Source organism: Lepidochelys kempii, chromosome 16, assembly GCF_965140265.1.
Source record: "Lepidochelys kempii isolate rLepKem1 chromosome 16, rLepKem1.hap2, whole genome shotgun sequence".
Lineage (NCBI taxonomy): Eukaryota > Metazoa > Chordata > Testudines > Cheloniidae > Lepidochelys > Lepidochelys kempii.
The window spans coordinates 29,675,391-29,688,255 of record NC_133271.1 but is presented as its reverse complement, the minus strand read 5'-3'; the positions used below and the strand labels follow the sequence as shown (position 1 = coordinate 29,688,255).

The 12,865-nt window shown below is 47.4% G+C and overlaps 1 protein-coding gene across 7 annotated transcripts in view; it reads left to right on the top strand.

Annotated features, from left to right (window-relative positions):
- GARNL3 (GTPase activating Rap/RanGAP domain like 3) overlaps nucleotides 1–12,865 on the top strand; it is a 238,284-nt gene that overhangs the window by 116,794 nt on the left and 108,625 nt on the right. For all 7 annotated transcript variants that reach the window (XM_073314501.1, XM_073314498.1, XM_073314496.1 and 4 more), the window contains 4 exons: nucleotides 6,155–6,218; nucleotides 6,469–6,495; nucleotides 6,887–6,962; nucleotides 11,316–11,414. In XM_073314501.1, coding sequence (XP_073170602.1) covers nucleotides 6,155–6,218; nucleotides 6,469–6,495; nucleotides 6,887–6,962; nucleotides 11,316–11,414 — 266 coding nt within the window. The remainder of the gene's footprint in view (nucleotides 1–6,154; nucleotides 6,219–6,468; nucleotides 6,496–6,886; nucleotides 6,963–11,315; nucleotides 11,415–12,865) is intronic.

Sequence of the window (12,865 nt, the reverse complement as noted above, 5' to 3'; positions counted from 1 at the left end):
ATATTGTGGTTTCTCTTCTGCACTGTTTTCCAGACTTTTGAAAGCTGACACCCGCCACACATGCTTTCAGGAAAGGAAACCAAATACACCCCCTATCCCCTGCAAACTCACCATGTGTTGTTAAAGGTCTTACTCATCTTACTGTATACAGCTTACATGGGCCTCCCTGCCCTCCATCTAGTCTTTTGTCCTCCTATCCATGAAGTGCAATAGTTAAGTGTTAACATTTAGGGCTAGTCTACACTGGCAATGCTAAAGCGCGCAGCATTCAGTTGACTTAGTTCCCGCTCAGACTCCTGTTCCAAGTCTCTGCCAAGGCACCATAGCCCCGGGCATCGATCGCCGGCGTCTTGCTGACGTGGGTCCACCCGTTGAGGCCGCTCGCGGAGCAGCTTCTACTGTGGGTGCTGCTCCTCCACGTCGAGATCGCAGTCCCTTGGCCGACGTAGATCCTGGCACCGCCAATATTCCCGGTCCAGAGGCAGCAGCGGATCATACGCCAGCTCGGCCTCACCTCACAGCCACCCATCTACAGGCCAAGCTAGCCAGCCCGAACAGCCAGCCGTGCTGGTGCCTCAGCAAGCGCAATGGCACCAAGCGTTGTGACCGGCCCAGTGGTACCAGTGGGCACCATGGCCTCCGGCGCGGCCTGCGGCGCAGCCCCTGGTGGGGGCTCACTCGCTGGCTGGGGCCTCGGAATCACCATCGGCATCCATCTTTAGACCACCAGAAAAAAGGTCGGTGGGGCCTGTGTCCTTGGTACCGTGCCCAGAGTCCGACCAGGTGGTGGATCCTCGGGTGCCAGACGACATCCAAAGCACTGCACTGGTGTCACCCCGTCCGGAGGAGCTGATTGTGGCCTCGCCCCCCTCTGTCCTGCAGGAGGACTACCGGGCCCACCAAGACCTCCTAAAAGGGGTGGCAACGAGCCTCCACCTCCAAGCTGAGGAGATGGAAGAGCCCTCAGACTCCCTGTTCAATGTGCTGTCCCCTTCAGCACCAGGCAGGGTGGCCTTGCAGCTCCATGAAGGGGTGGCAAGAATTTCAAATGCCCTGTGACAAACACCAGCCTCATTGGCTCTCATCTCTAAAAAGGCGGAGCGCAAGTACTTTGTACCCATGAAGGGACATGAGTATCTGTATACCCACCTGGTGCCCAATTCCTTGGTGGTCGAGTCAGTCAACCACAGGGAGCAGCAGGGGCAACCAGCCACGACCCCCAAGAACAAAGACTCTCAGAGGCTGGATGCTTTCGGGAGAAAAATTTATTCGTCGTCAAGCTTTCAGCTACGAGTAGCAAACCATCAGGCTCTTCTGGTTCGCTACGAGTTTAACCTCCGGGAATCCCTCTCCAAGTTTGAGGACTCCCTCCAGGAGCGCGATAAGAAGGACTTTAAGGCGCTCATGGAGGAAGGGGAGGCAGTTGCAAGAGCATCCCTGCAGGCTGCTTTGGATAGAGCAGACACAGCCACACGGTCCATGGCCTCAGCGGTGTCCATAAGATGGGCGTCATGGTTTCTACTCTCTGGACTCTCCAGTGAAGCACAGTCGTCAATGCAGGATCTCCCTTTCGACGTGAAGGCTCTGTTTGCTGAGGAAACAGACACAAGGCTGCATGGCATGAAAGACTCCCGTACGACCCTCCAGACCTTGGCCCTCTATGTCCCTCCTCCCACAAAACCCAAGTTCAAGCTGCAACAGGCTCCCGTCCAGGCCACCCTCCAGAAGTACGAGGCCACCCACAAAAAGCAGTGGGACTACAGAAAGCGCCCGCAAAGGCAATCCCAGCCTGCCCCTCAGCCTGGGTCTTCTAAGGGCAAGCAGGCAGGGAAAAGGTGCATTTGATGGGCAGCTCGGGGGGACCCCACCAGTCCTCATCAGGGATCCGCCCTCAATAAAGCTCCCCTTCTCCAACTGGTTGTGTGCTTTCCTTCCGGAATGGTCGCGGCTAACCTCGGACCGATGGGTCCTCAACACCATCTCCTGGGGTTACACCCTTCAGTTTACCTCCTCCCCGCCCAACCGCCCTCCGCCCCCGTCCCTCGTGGGGGACCCTTCTCACAAGGCTGTGCTCGAGCAGGAGGTGGGGCGGCTCCTGGACCTAGCAGCTATAGAGAGAGTGCCCAAGGAGTTCCTGGGCAAGGGGTATTACCCCCGGTATTTCCTTATCCCAAAGGCTAAAGGGGGGCTTAGGCCCATCATGGACCTGTGAGGCCTGAACCACTACATCGTGAAACTCAAGTTCCGCATGGTTTCCCTGGCCTCCATCATCCTCTCCCTGGATCCCGGGGACTGGTACGGTGCCCTCGATCTACAGGACACACACTTCCACATCCACATATTCGAGAGGCACAGACGCTTCCTCCGTTTCATGGTGGGACAGTCACTACCAATTCACGGTCCTACCGTTTGGTCCATCCACTGTCCCCAGGGTCTTTACAAAGTGTATGGGGGTGGTAGCGGCCTATCTCAGACACCAGGGGGTCCAAATATTCCCATATCTGGACGACCGGCTAGTCAAAAGCACCTCCTGGTCACAGGTGAGGGATCATGTGACGCTCCTCCTGTCCACATGTACTACCCTGGGCCTGTTGATAAACAATGCCAAGTCCACGTTAGTCCTGGTCCAATGCATAGAGTTTATTGGGGCACTACTGAACACAATGTTGGCCAGGGCCTCTTGCCCACCAGACAGGTTTGAGACCCTGAAAGGGCTCATCAACTTGGTCACAAGGTTCCCGGGGATGACAGCCAGGGCTTGCCTGCAACTTCTGGGTCACATGTCTGCGTACACATATGTGGTCCATCACACCAGATTCAGAATGAGGCCCGTTCAGCTCTGGCTGGCCTTGCAGTTCTCCCAGGCCACGGACAGAATGGACAAAGTCCTCACTGTGTCAAACTCTATGATCACCTCCCTATGGTGGTGGTCCGCCCCAAACAACAGGCTCCAAGAGGTCCTGTTCAGGGACAGGGCCCCGTCGTTGGAGCTGGTGTCCGACGCATCGGACCTGGGTTGGGGGGCCCATGTGGGGAACTTTCAGACCCAAAGCCTGTGATCTCTACAAGACCTACCCCTTCATATAAATGTCAAGGAGTTCAGGGCGGTGCGACTGGCGTGTATGGCCTTCCGCTCGCACCTGGAAGGCAAGGTAGGTCAGGGTCCTCACGGACAACACGGCCTCGATGTTCTATATCAACAGGCAAGGTGGGGCCCGATCCTCTTCCTTCTGCCATGAAGCCCTCAGGCTGTGGGACTTCTGTATAGCCCATGACATCTACCTAAAAGCCTTCCACCTGCTGGGCGCCGGGAATGTGAGGGCGGATGGCTTGAGCAGGAATTTTTTCTCTCTGCACGAGTGGTCTCTACACCTGGAAGTGGCTCACCAGCTCTTCCGAAGGTGGGGTAAGTCCCAGGTGGACCTATTTGCCACCCGGCAGAACCAACGATGTCCCCGGTTCTGCTCCGGGGGGGGGCCTAGGGAGGGGCGCTATCTCCGATGCCTTTACTGTGTCTTGGTCAGGCCAGCTCCTCTACGCCTTTCCCCCATTCCCTCTGATCAGCAGGGCCCTGGAGAAAATAAAGGCAGACAAAGCCAGGGTCCTCCTCGTTGCCCCAGTGTGGCCCAGGCAGCACTGGTAGGGGACCCTCTCATGGCAGTTGCCGCTCCAACCGGACCTGCTCTCTCAGGGCCAGGGCCGCCTCCTCCATCCCAACCTAGCAACGCTTCACCTCACAGCGTGGCTGCTCAGTGGTTATGTGGCAAGGAAAGGACATGCTCGGAACAGGTTCAGCAAGTCCTCCTCGAAAGTAGATGGCCCTCCACTCGCCGCTCCTATGTGGGGAAGTGGTCTCGGTTTTTGAGGTGGGCGGCAGGCCAGGATATTTCCCCGACGGCTGCCCCGATCCAGCTTATCATAGAATCATAGAATATTAGGGTTGGAAGGGACCTCAGGAGATCATCTAGTCCAACCCCCTGCTCAAAGCAGGACCAATCCCCAACTAAATCATCCCAGCCAGGGCTTTGTCAAGCCTGACCTTAAAAACTTCCAAGGAGGGAGATTCCACCACTTCCCTAGGTAACGCATTCCAGTGTTTCACCACCTTCCTAGTGAAAAAGTATTTCCTAATATCCAACCTAAACCTCCCCCACTGCAACTTGAGACCATTACTCCTTGTTCTTTCATCTGCTACCACTGAGAACAGTCTAGATCCATCCTCTTTGGAACCCCCTTTCAGGTAGTTGAAAGCAGCTATTAAATCCCCCCTCATTCTTCTCTTCTGCAGACTAAACAATCCCAGTTCCCTCAGCCTCTCCTCATAAGTCATGTGTTCCAGTCCCCTAATAATTTTTGTTGCCCTCCATTTTTGTTATCCTTGATTACCTCCTCCACCTGAGGGCCCAGGGTCTGGCGCCCTCGTCAGTCAGGGTACACTAGGTGGCCATATCGGCCTTTCATCCCCTGGTGCAAGGGTACACGGTGTTTTCCCATCCTATGACCTGCCAGTTCCTTAAGGTTTGGACCGTCTCTACCCATATTCCAAGCCCCTGGTTCCACAGTGAGACCTAAACCTGGTGTTGGCTCGTCTCACAGGGAACCCGTTTGAACTACTGGTCACGTGTTCCTGGTCTCACCTCTCGTGGAAGTGGCCTTCCTGGTACCTATCACGTCAGCCAGGCAGGTCTTAGAGCTCAGGGCCCTAACCTCCGAACCACCGTATACAGATTTTCATAAGGACAAGGTCCAGCTCCGCCCACACCACGCGTGCCTCCTGAAGGTGGTCTCTGCCTACCCACATGGGTCAGGATGTTTTTCTGCCAGTCCTCTGCCCCAGACCTCACGTGACTAGTGAGGAACTTAGTCTCCACACACTCGACGTGAGGCGAGCTCTGGCTTTCTATCTCGAGTGGACCAAGCCGTTCAGAAAGTCTTCACAACTGTTCGTTGTCTTGACTGAGCGTGCAAAAGATCAGCCGCTTTCCACTCAGCCGCTTTCTAAGCGGATCACTTTGTGCATCTGTTCCTGTTATGAGCTGATGGGGGTTTCCGCGCCGCCCATTGTGAGGGCACACTTGACTCGGGCGCAGGCCTCGTCGGCTGCCTTCGTGGCCCATGTCCCCATCCAGGACATTTGTAGGGCTGCCACGTAGTCTTTGGTTCACACATTCACCTCACACTATGTGATCGTCTCCCAGGCCAGGGATGATGCTGGGTTCGGCAGGGTGGTACTCCGTCCTAGGAACTTGTGAACTCCTACCCACCTCCAACAGATATAGCTTGGAATCACCTATTGTGCTATACACATGAGCAATCACTCGAAGAAGAAAAGACAGTTACCTTTTCCGTAACTGGTGTTCTTCGAGATATGTTGCTCATGTCTATTCCACATCCCACCCTCCTTCCCCTCTGTCGGAGTTGTCTGGCAAGAAGGAACTGAGGGTGGGGGGAGCACGCAGCTCCCCTTACACTGCGTCAGGCAGGCGCCCCTACAGAGGTCATGGGGGCGCTCCCCCCTACAGGTACTGCTAGTGGAAAAACTTCCGGCACTGGTGCACATGGCGAGCACGCACACCTATTGTGGAATAGACATGAGCAACACATCTCGAAGAACACCACTTATGGAAAAAGTAACTATCTCTTTTCTGTTTAATAAGTCATATTTTGTATTTTTCTGCATATACAAAGGTTTTATCCTGTTTCTTATGTATACAGTTGACTATTTTTCTATTTTCCTGTGTTGCTTGTGCATATTTAGGTTGTAGTTTTGTGTTAAGCTTAATAATACACCTGTTTGTTTTGATTTTCACTTCCCTTATGTTACTTTTTAGGAAGTGGAGGAAAAGTTTACAAAACAAAATTCTCTCTTGTGTAATATTAAAAGGATAACTATGATAGTCCTTAGCTCAGAGCTTTATATGCAAACAAAATAAGGTTTAACTTGATGGCAATGCAATATCTTACTCATTTCTTTCTGTAAAATTCCCATGTAGTAGTCAGTGTCACATGGCAAAGAGATCATGAGAATGCAAACATGTATGATAAAATGGCTATTTGGTTAATTCTTTATGTGCAGGTGTGTAACACTAAATGGCTAATATTGAAAAATATTCTTTCTCTCTTACAAAATATATTATTTTTAATTGCATTTCAGTGCCATGAGTCTTGACAAATTTGAAAAAAGCCCTAGGGAAATTCCTCACCCTGAGATACAAAAGGTAAGAAAGAGACAGTTTTCTTCCCTCTTGTGTTTTAGAATACACTATTTATAGAAATAATTGTACTTGTTGTTGCTCAGTTGCAGTGGCAGGACATGATGGTGCAGATTACAGTTCTGTGACATTGCCAAAAAACATTGTGGCTTGAAGTGTCACTTGAAAAGGAAAACAACTTTGATTTTTAAAGGAGTGGAAATAAGATGGCCAGGTCTTTGTCAGAGTGCTAACCATGCTTTTTTTTTTTAAACAGGATTTACTGGTTCTTGAAGAGCAAGAAGTAAGTGTAAACTGATCACTTTGAACTCACAAAACCCCTTCAGCGAATATTAGCTTTGCATTTAGAATAAGTTCCCCTTTATATGTAATTTCTTGTAGCGGTCATTTCTTGTAACAAGAACTGTAATGTGAGGCACTGTGGAGCATGCAAAGCTGAAGATTGTAAGTTCCATTGTGAATACATTTAAGTACATAAATAGAATTTCATCATATGACTCAAAGATAAATTAGTGGAGAAAAATATAAATGTGATATTTGTGTAACACAAGGATAAGGGCCATATATTTTCATAAGTAGGACTTGTATACAAATCCTTAGTGGAAAAATGATAAGAAAAGTACACTTGCTGACCTTTCCTGATTAACACCCTATAGCTCTGTTTTTTTCCTCAGGGCTGCGTAAATTTTAAGTTTGGCGTTCTTTATGCTAAAGATGGTCAACTTACAGATGATGAAATGTTCAGCAATGGTGAGTCAGCACGTTCTTTTCACCTTTTCATTTGGTAATTGAACACATTTGGCTGCCCGAACGTAAAAACAACAGGACTGCATATTGACTCTGTATATTGGCTGTGGAGAAGAGAGATGGCTATTAGTGCTATGCTAATGGTGGATCTTTTCTGTATGCTTCTCCCAGTTGTTTTTCCGACACTGGTGTGATACTGCAAATGCACTTTGAGTAGCTCTGTATATTCCCACTTATGAAATATTGTGCCACCTTTTGGTAGAACCTTTTTTTTCTAGCAGTGTAGCTATGGGGCTCCTGCAGCCCCACCTCTTTCCTCAACATACCCCACAAATTGAGTGTGAGGCTACAAAGGGGGCGAAGTGCCCTCCCATCTCCAGTCTGCCTAACCGCATGCCTGGGTGGATGTGAACCCCTCTGATGTCCTCAGAGGCAGAGTCTTCTCTTCTAAGAGTTAGTTTAGCATTTTCATATAGCAATCCGTCAAAATCATCTAAAGTCAGTAGCGTAGCTGGGGGGAAGCAGGACAGCAGCCACGGCGCCCATTTACTTACTAGGTGCCTTTAAAATTTTTACTCACCTGGTGGTGCTCGGATCTTCAGCAGCACTTTGGCATTGGGTCCTTCACTCGCTCCAGTCTTCGGCGGCATTGTGGTGGCCAGGGGGGCTGTCCTTCAGTGCCGAAGACCGGAGCGAGTGAAGGACCCAATGCCAAAGTGCTGCTGAAGATCCGAGCACCGCCGGGTGAGTACCAGGGGGTGGTGCCTTTTTTTAATCTCTGCTCCCCCTGTTTTTTCCACCTGGCTACGCCACTGTCTAAAGTATCTCTGATTTGTGATTGCTGGTCACTATTTCCAGTACAAGGTGCTCCCATTTGGCACCCAGAGTACTTACAAAATGTCTTTCTGCAGTAGTGACTTATTTAAGGAATCAGGGTATTTTCATTTACCCCTTCTTGGATGATTAGCTGCTAAAGGCAACTGTGCATGAAGACCTGATGAGCCATATAGCCACCAAGACCAAACTTCTCTCAGACCTAGGATTCTTTCTGTCATACTCAAAGGATTCCCTTTAAAGGGGCCATATTAAACTCTGTAGAAGGGAGAGTTTTTCTGCCACACTACAGGTTTCTAAGAATGAGACAGAGTATATTAAAGATTTGAAGTTGTCCTATACAGAGGGGCAAGGTTTCTCATGGGTTTTATGGCAATTACTACCTGTGGACTCTGCACAGCTGAGAATGAGACCCATTCAGCACTGGATGTCCTGGGTCCCCAGCCCAAGTTGGGCCAGCTTTCAATTATTGATTATCATGCCTCACCACCTTATAGTATGTCCAGACTGGTGGTCAAACAGGGCACACCTGAATTACTTGACAGTTTGAGGGCTCTGGTCATCCAAGGAAAGAGCATTGCACTTCAGTATACTGGAACTGGGATTTGACTCTCAAATCATTCGTCTGTATTCTGCAAGGGAAGGTTGTGCACGTAATAACAGACAATACATTGGTGATGTATTATATCGAAAAATGGGAGAGCTTATTCCACCCTCTTGTGTGTGGAGGTGACAAAGTTATGGGATTGGTGTATCTGCCATGACATTCATCCTGTGGTACTACATCTGGCAGGTGAGAACAATGTAGTTGCAGATCACCTGAGCAGAGATGGCTCTCAGATGCACGAGTGGTTCTTAAAGGATAAGCGAGTTCAGACTGTATTTTTGAGGTGGGGTCAGCCAGTTGTGGACTTGTTCATGACGAGACTCAACAGGAAATGCCACTGTTTCTGTTCCAGAATGGGCCGGGACAGTGAATCCCTATTGGATGCTTTCCTTCTGCACTGCGGGGAAGGGTCTGATGTTTGCCTTTCCCTTGATACAGAAGGCAATAAGGAAGATACTTCAGGACAGGGCATGGGTGATACTCATTGCCCCGGCGTGGCAATGTCAGCAGTGGTTTGCTTATCTCATCTCATTCATGCATCTTCCTCTGTCCTCAGATCTGTCCCAGGAGGAGGATCTTTCATCTGCACCTGCAATCCTTGTACCTGATGGCTTGAGTGACTGGGATTTGACTCTCTATTCTTGAGCAGTTATGTTCTTCATCCGTGCAGGACATACTAGTTAGTTTTAGAAAACAGTCCACTAGAAACTACCACTATCTGACGTGGTCCAGATTTCAGGCATGGATGCATGGGAGGTCTGGTTCCCCTACAGTCTTCTATCCCTTGTGTTCTGGAATACTTAATGTACTTAAAAAATCAAGTGTTGTCTAATTCATTGTTAAAAGTTCATTTGGCAGCCATCTCCACGGATCATACGTTGGTTGATGGTAGATCACTGTTCATGTTTCCAGTAAGAAGTTCATGGAAGGTTTATCAAACTTGTATGCTCCTGTGAGAGATCCTGCCCCTTTGGGGGACCATAATTTGGTTTTGACCATGTAGATAAAACCTCCATTTGAGCCTTTGGCAGAGTGAAAGGCAAATAATAAAATGAACAAAACTGTCTTCATTATTGCCATTACATCAGCCAGGGGAGTGAGTGAGTTGACTGGGGTCATGGCTGATTCACCTTTTTACTTCCTTTAATAGAGACAAGGTAATTCTTAAACCTGATCCTTGGTTCTTGCCTATGGTAGTGGGTATTTTTTCCCCTAAACGACATTCTGATAAAGGGGAATCTGTCTTCCACCAACTGGATGCCCAAAGGGCTCTTGCATATTATTTGGACAGAACTAAGAGTTTTTGTAAAAGTATCTAGACTGTTTTTTATGTATGTCAAGAATAATATGGGGCATATGGTTTCTTCTCAGAATATATCCTGGTGTATTAAACAGTGTATTCAATCTGACCACGTTACATTAGAGCTCTGGCTGCTTCTTTTGCTTGTTTTAGGCAGGTGCCAGATGCTGAGATCTACAAAGCTACAACCTGGACTTTGGTACACACCATCACCGAGCATTATGCTCTGAATTTGGCTTCTAGAGTGGATACTGGGGTTGGCAAGAGGGCTTCAGTCTGTATTCAATTAAGACTATGTTCCTACCTCCATGTTAGTCTCAGTGCCCTTTATCAATTTGTCCCATACGTGGGAATATGCAGACCCACTGAAAGAAGAAATGAAGGTTATTTACCTTTAACTGGAGTTCTTTGAAATGGCTCTGCATATTCACGCTTCTTCCCCTTCTTCCCCTCTCTGTCAGAATCCTGGTCATGATGTCTCTGGCTTTGTGGAGGAAGCAATTGGGAGGGTGCTCTACCCCATTTATAGCCTCATCTTCAGTATGTTGGGTATGCTGAGGAGAGGGGCAGTGGTGCAGGAGTGCCGCAGTTACACTGCTAGAAGGGTAGGTTCAAAGGGTTCTAGTGCAAGGCACCACAGTGGTGCAATATCCCATAAATAGGAATATGCAGGGACATCTCCAAGAACTCTGGTTTTCTTTACAATAATTCTAAAGATATTTGAAAACTACCTTTTGGGCAGCTGGAAAGGGGCTGGATCCGTTGTTGGTTGTTGTTTTTCCCAGAGTTTGAGATTGTTGTATACCCAAAAGAATACTTTTGATTTCTCACACATTAAATATAATTTCTTTGAATAGTTGTGTTTGTGAGAATTTTCATTTTCATCTGGCTAACAATAATCAGAAAACCCAGACTTTTGGGTTTTGACTTTTTTCTTAATGTGGGCTTTGTATACTTTAAAGTTACACTTGAAAAAAAATTGAGTTTTGTATGATTAAAGCTTTGGCCAGCTTCTGGTGTGTTGGTGCTGTTTTCAGATATTGTCTAATATATTTGTACTCTCAAGTTCGCAAGCCAAATTTGAAATAAAAATATCCATAATTCTTTTAAGAGATTGGAGGAAGTGGGGCTCAGGATCCCAAAGGACCACTTATTTCCCATTTTATTTTCTTGAGGCCTTGCATCATGATGACTGTCCCTGTGCCATCAGAATTAGCAAGAGGGAGTCACTGTTTAGTAAACACATGGTGATCCCTTTTTCTACATGTTCCTCAAGGCTGACAGTGCTGCTTTCACAGAGCTCCCAGGCTTGGGTGATATGAGGAGAATTGACCTCAATTGTGAAATTCTAGTTTCCCACATGGTAGCGTGTTCCTCTACTGTTGAGCCAATGGGTCAGCTCACACATTCCTGTTTCATGTATTAAATTTCTAATATACCCATGCAGATATTTAGAGAATTAGTATAGAAACGGGACACTCACATGAAGAAGCAGTGCTTGCCTGAATATAAGCTGGGGAGTAGGCCCTGTGTTCTGTATTGTGGTTCATACGCAGTTGCATCTGCCATACTGATGAACTGTTTCATACCTAACACTGCTTTTCTCCACTTGTAGAAACTGGAAGTGGCAGCTTTCAAAGATTATTGAATCTTTTGGGTGACACAGTTACACTGAAGGGCTGGACAGGCTACAGAGGAGGTCTGGACACCAAAAGTAAGATTTCAGCTGAAATAACTGGTGACAGGTCTATTGTGGATGTGCTGTTAGTGTGCATGCATATGTACAGAATATAAGAACACTCATATACTGTTTACGTAACAGACAGTAATAGTCCAGTCTGAGAAGCGACCTACTCAGATACTATTTCCTAAACATATTATTAGATACATTTTGCCATTTTTAATCAAATAATAATAATGTTCTTAATAATATTGGTAAATCTTTATCTCCCCACCACTGACACAACCTGATACAGTTTCCACCACTCAGGCTATGTCTGTCATGTCATACTCCTTTCAAAACTTTCTAATACTATTCCTCTGTCATCCTGGGTTGGTTATAGCTAAGCAATGTGAGACACTCCCTTCCTCACAACAGAGCTTGGGATGGGGATATCAGCATGGAGAGGCATCCCCACTGACTATAATAGGAAATAACATATCAGGCACTTCCCCCCACAGCTTTGGCATAGCATACTTCCCTACCATCCCACTCTGCCCCCTGACAGAGCCTAGAATTTGGAGGATTTCCATGATGCAGCCTCAACCTTATTTATTCCTCACAAATTCACATTGTCTGTTTTCTTAGACTGCATCTTTCCTGTCATGAACTGGCCACATATTCTGTGTCATGGTGTTAGCTACAGGTGGTTAAATAGCATAACAACTTCACATACTGTAAAGAAGTCACATTCAGCTCCTTTTTCTCTTAGAGACAAAAATTAGTCTTGTCAAGCACAAATCTCTGCAGGATAGGACCCCTTCGAATTCATGGTGTACTAAAATAAAACTAAACTGGATACGTGTCTTCAGTGGGACTCTGTAGGAGGAGTTCATTATTCAGTCAAAGGCCATGATTGAGAATGTAGATATGCACTGGCTGTCAGCCCCAAACACAGGAGTATATTTTACTGAATTACGGATTTCTTGAATGGAGATTCTACTGATATGTGTTGGTGGCTGCATTTGTTTATGTTCACGATGCATTTTAACTGAGTTGCTGGATACATATCTCCTTTCAGGGTAGGTCCACTGGCAGAAACATTAATGTGACTGCATCACTAGCTTGGGTAGTCCACCTTGTCATAAATATAAAGGGAAGGGTAAACCCCTTTAAAATCCCTCCTGGCCAGAGGAAAAATCCTTTCACCTGTAAAGGGTTAAGAAGCTAAAGGTAACCTCGCTGGCACCTGACCAAAATGACCAATGAGGAGACAAGATACTTTCAAAAGCTGGGAGGAGGGAGAGAAACAAAGGGTCTGTGTTTGTCTGTATGCTGCTTTTGCCGGGGATAGAACAGGAATGGAGTCTTAGAACTTTTAGTAAGTAATCTAGCTAGGTATGTGTTAGATTATGATTTCTTTAAATGGCTGAGAAAGGAACTGCGCTGAATAGAATGACTATTCCTGTTTGTGTGTCTTTTTTGTAACTTAAGGTTTTGCCTAG